The sequence below is a fragment of the Limulus polyphemus genome, unplaced genomic scaffold, assembly GCF_000517525.1.
Source record: "Limulus polyphemus unplaced genomic scaffold, Limulus_polyphemus-2.1.2 Scaffold240, whole genome shotgun sequence".
Classification (NCBI taxonomy): Eukaryota; Metazoa; Arthropoda; class Merostomata; order Xiphosura; family Limulidae; genus Limulus; species Limulus polyphemus.
The window spans coordinates 517,005-521,341 of record NW_013665850.1 but is presented as its reverse complement, the minus strand read 5'-3'; the positions used below and the strand labels follow the sequence as shown (position 1 = coordinate 521,341).

Genomic DNA, 4,337 nt, shown 5'->3' with positions numbered 1-4,337 from the left:
AAAATAGATACAATATGAAGTAGGCATTTTAATTGTTACAAATCGTAAATTAGCTCGTCTAAAACACATATTTTATTAAATCAATTGCTACGTCATTAAAATTATCATAATATTTCACAAGAATTAGTGAATTAGCAAAAACGTGAATAGAAATAAAGCTATATGCTAGCTCAATACATAAATTCAACATAAAAGTTAAACCAATCAAAATATAAGATGTTAAGATAAGAAACCGTATATGACAAGTAGTGTTTCTGATGCTACATTTCCCTTCCATATTTCATTTTGGTAATTTGAATGATAAGAAGAAAGAGAGGTGAAAATAATAATAAGCCCAAGTATACAATAGAAAGCAGGATATCTTTTCCAAAGCCGATATATGTGAGGAGTAATTCTTTACTTGTTAATGTTTTCATATCGTGATCGTGCCAGATACGTTGGACGGCGAAATGAATCGAAACCGAATGACGGACGGTTATACCTAAAGTTGTCGAAGCCAAAAGGACGAATGGATCTGCGGAAAGGTTCGAAATATTCAGGCGAGTCAAAATTCGGTAAAACAAATTCTTGTTTGTTTTTAAGGGCTTGTTTTTTTCCTTGTTTGGAAGTATCTGTAGGATTATTGGTTCTAGTCTGTGAAGATAAGGGAGAAAGGGGGATTATCTTTGAAAGTTCGGTGTTCGTTTGATTTACTGAGGACTCTTCTTTCGATTTGGGGTGACTTTCCCCTTGATCCGCCTGGACTGGAGAATCATCATTGATTAATACTATCTGTCCTTTAACCAGACGAACTCCTTTGATTTTGTTTTTATGTACTGGATTTACGATATTGGGTGACCCATAATCTAACACTTGCGCTTCAAAGTGTAATGGTCTGCGCGGATGAAAAGAATAGGGGTACTCGAAGAAAGGGTTATGGTGATAGGCATAAGGACTGTATCTATAGGGTTTTCTGCCATGGGTGTATAGACGATTGTGACCATGCTCAAACGTGGGTACATTTTTATCTTCATAAGGATCGTAAAATTCGGGATCATAAGGCTCATTGGCGAAGTTTTCTTGAAAGAAAAAGCGGGGAGGATGAAGAAAGGGGGGAGTATTGAAAGAATTGTTTGATTCTGTATGAAACGAGAAGACAGGGGAGGGAAATGTGAGATTTTTAGTGTTGGTACTAGTTTCCGTTTTATTGTTTTCAGTGGCTAAAGTGTATAATGGATCCACCTTATTATTAAACAAGAGATGAAGCGGGCCGTAAGGAGAAACTTCGTGTCCAAATTTGGTTTTGTTGCTTTCAAAACTTCCTTTATCATCTTTCTTTATATTCAGATTTTTGGCGAACTCTTTATCGTCAAGAGGTGGCAGTGGTGTAGGTGGATCTTCTTCCTCTTCAAATTCATCATCAACGCTGCTTTCTTGTGTAGGTTTATTTGTTGGTTGTGCTTTTACTAAAGGTTCATAAGGCCTATATTCACTTAAAACACGGTATCCAAATTTGTCTTTCACATAGTGACGTAACACAAGTTCACCATTGTCATCATAGTACCCGTATGTCCCTAATGTTCCTCCATCTGATTGGCGGCGCTCTTCACGAAACGACCCATCCTGATTCTTTCCACTATTGACGTCTAAGCCTAATCTCGAAGCCTGGCTTTCTTCTGCTTGGAAAATATCCACTTTATCGGAATTTAACGATAATCTTCGTGAAAAGACGGGAACCGGTATACTATCTTTCGTTGGAGCGGCTCTTACACACACCAGAAAAACGCCGACGAGAAAAGAAGTCTAAATAACACACAAGTAAATATAAATGTAAGAAACATTATATATATCACATTTTTAAGTAAAACCTGATCTGTATAAAAGTAAAATTATATTTTACTTTTTCTTAGAGCTAGATGGTACTATACCCAAACTTATAGTAACAAAAGCGTTCAATGACCTAAGTGGGAATTATATATATATAAATTTACGCAAAGCATAAACAATATTCGATGTTTAAATAAAGTACTCATAATTTTTACTATCACAATTTTTATTTTTATCTTAAAGTTATTAAAAACAGGCAAAAATGCGTTGCTTTGTCATTAAACTGAATAAGTATATTATACGAAGTGATTCACTTACACGCAATTACAATTAATGTTCTCACTGTCATATTTATCTCCCCCTAACGGTAAGTCTGCAGGCTTACGACGCTAAAATTCTAGTTTCGATGTCCATAGTGGGCAGAGTAGAGGGCCCGGCATGGCCAAGTGGTTAAGGCACTCGACTCGCATTCTGAGGGTCGCGGATTCGAATCCCCGTCACACCAAACATGCTCGCCCTTTCAGCCGTGGGGGCGGTATAATGTGACAGTCAATCCCACTATTCGTATGTAAAATAGTAGCCCAAGAGTTGGCGGTGGGTGGTGATGACTAGCTGCCTTCCCTCTAGTCTTACACTGTTAAATTAGGGACGGCTAGCGCAGATAACCCTCGTGTAGCTTTGCGCGAAATTCAAAACAAACAAACAAACAAAGCAGAGTAGAGATAGCCCATTGCGTAGCTTTGAGCTTAACAACAACCAAACTAACCGTATTTACCAGAAAACATAACTTTATCCGCGAGATTGTTGGTCTCGTTTTAAAAAAATCACTTTATTCTTTCTGAAATTCGTGACTTTTTTAACTTTTTTAATAAACATCTCTTGGATATTTATCGAAAGATCCCATGTGAATTGTGTAAAATTGTTTTCATCTTATGGAAACTCAATTCTTGTATGTTACCTTCAATATTGCCACTAAACCATTTGATTATTTTCTAGAAAATATTCATTCTTAACTCAATTGTTGCCTCTATTAACGTCATTAATATAAATAAGAAGAAACAAAGGCCCCGTGTACTCTTCCCTGACACACAGACTTCCAGTTTAACTGGAGTCCATTAATAACAACTTTCTCTCACCCAGCCATCCTTCAATACAATTAACTAGCCTTTTCCTAACAATCGCCGATGTGATTTTTTAGCTGATCTTTTGTGTAGTACCTTATCAAAAGATTTTTCAAAATATAAGTACATCAAACCCGCAGGATTTTCATCATCCATATAAAGAGTAACACCCCTTCCCTCCAAAGTTAACAGATTTAATAAGGCAAAATCTCCCTTTGGTAACTACTGAATGATTTTTAAAATTCTATTTTCAAATTCTAGAACTTTTTCCACTACAGATGTAAGACTAGCCGGCCTATAATTTTAGGGGAACTCATATCACTCCCTTTGAAAATAGGAGTAGCAGCTTTTCATTCCTCAGCATCTTTCCCGCTGTCCATTGACCTGCCAATAACTAAAAAGAGAAAAGCCGCATATTTGATATTTTTTATTTTTCTTAAAACCCTGGAGAAAACATTGTCTAGTTCTGGCACTATATTTTTAATCTCTAAGCCTTTTTATTTACCATCAAAGGATTAACATCTACCGTAGAATGCTCTGTTTCAGGAATAGTGCTAGCATCCTCTTTTCCAAAAGCAGAAGAAAAGAGTAAAAACTCATTCACCTGATAGTCTTCGACAAATACCTTGCACTCAGCATCTTTTAAGGGCCCAATCCCCATTTTAACTTTTCTTATCTTAACTTAATACTAAACTGGTAAACAACGATTTATAAGCATAATGAAGTGTTTTCTTTTATGTTCTGTCAAAACATGTAGTATGTTATCCTAAAACTAAATCACTTCATTATGCTTATAAATCGTTGTTCGCCAGTTTAGTATTATATTGTCATAATGTACTTTCGTATTCAACTATCTTTATAATACTTATACCCTTACTATTAACTTTCAGTATGTATGTATATCAATATGCCAAAAATTATTAGATTCTCAACTGAATGGCAACGTGTCATAAGTTCAATGGTATAGTTATTGGTCAATTTAAATACATGTGCATGCGTATTACAGATTTGTGAGAAATATGATTATTTGCAAGACAAAGCTACTTACTTTTGCTGGCAATTGTTTCTTCCACATCTCGTTAACAGATAAAACACTCTTTCTGTTATATCAAATAACAAAGGAATACAATGAAATTATTTTCCTGTTCTGCTCGGGAAAGAACAGGTACGTTTTAAGACCGAGTCTTGAGGCGTTCTCCACCTTTATATAATGTAGAGGTTTGTGACCAAAAACTGAAGGTTGGTTGGTCGTCAGAGCCGAACGGTCTATTGACCTTGCATAGTGCAACAACAATTAACTGTTGTTACGATAAATCAAGGTTTGTCCTGTTGCCAAGATACAACCCTAAACACCTGGGTAACACTACTAATATGTCCCTAGGCAACCAAAGGATTTTGGTAACATGTTAT

At 35.8% G+C, this 4,337-nt stretch overlaps 1 protein-coding gene across 1 annotated transcript; it reads right to left on the bottom strand.

Moving 5' to 3' along the window:
• Positions 1-396: 396 nt before the first annotated feature.
• LOC111085113 lies at positions 397-4,056 on the bottom strand. Its single transcript, XM_022382331.1, has 2 exons — positions 3,976-4,056; positions 397-1,782 (listed from the first exon to the last, which is right to left on the bottom strand). Exons 1-2 carry the CDS (start codon positions 4,000-4,002, stop codon positions 397-399), a joined length of 1,413 nt encoding a protein of 470 aa, XP_022238039.1. The 5' UTR covers positions 4,003-4,056.
• Positions 4,057-4,337: the final 281 nt, after the last annotated feature.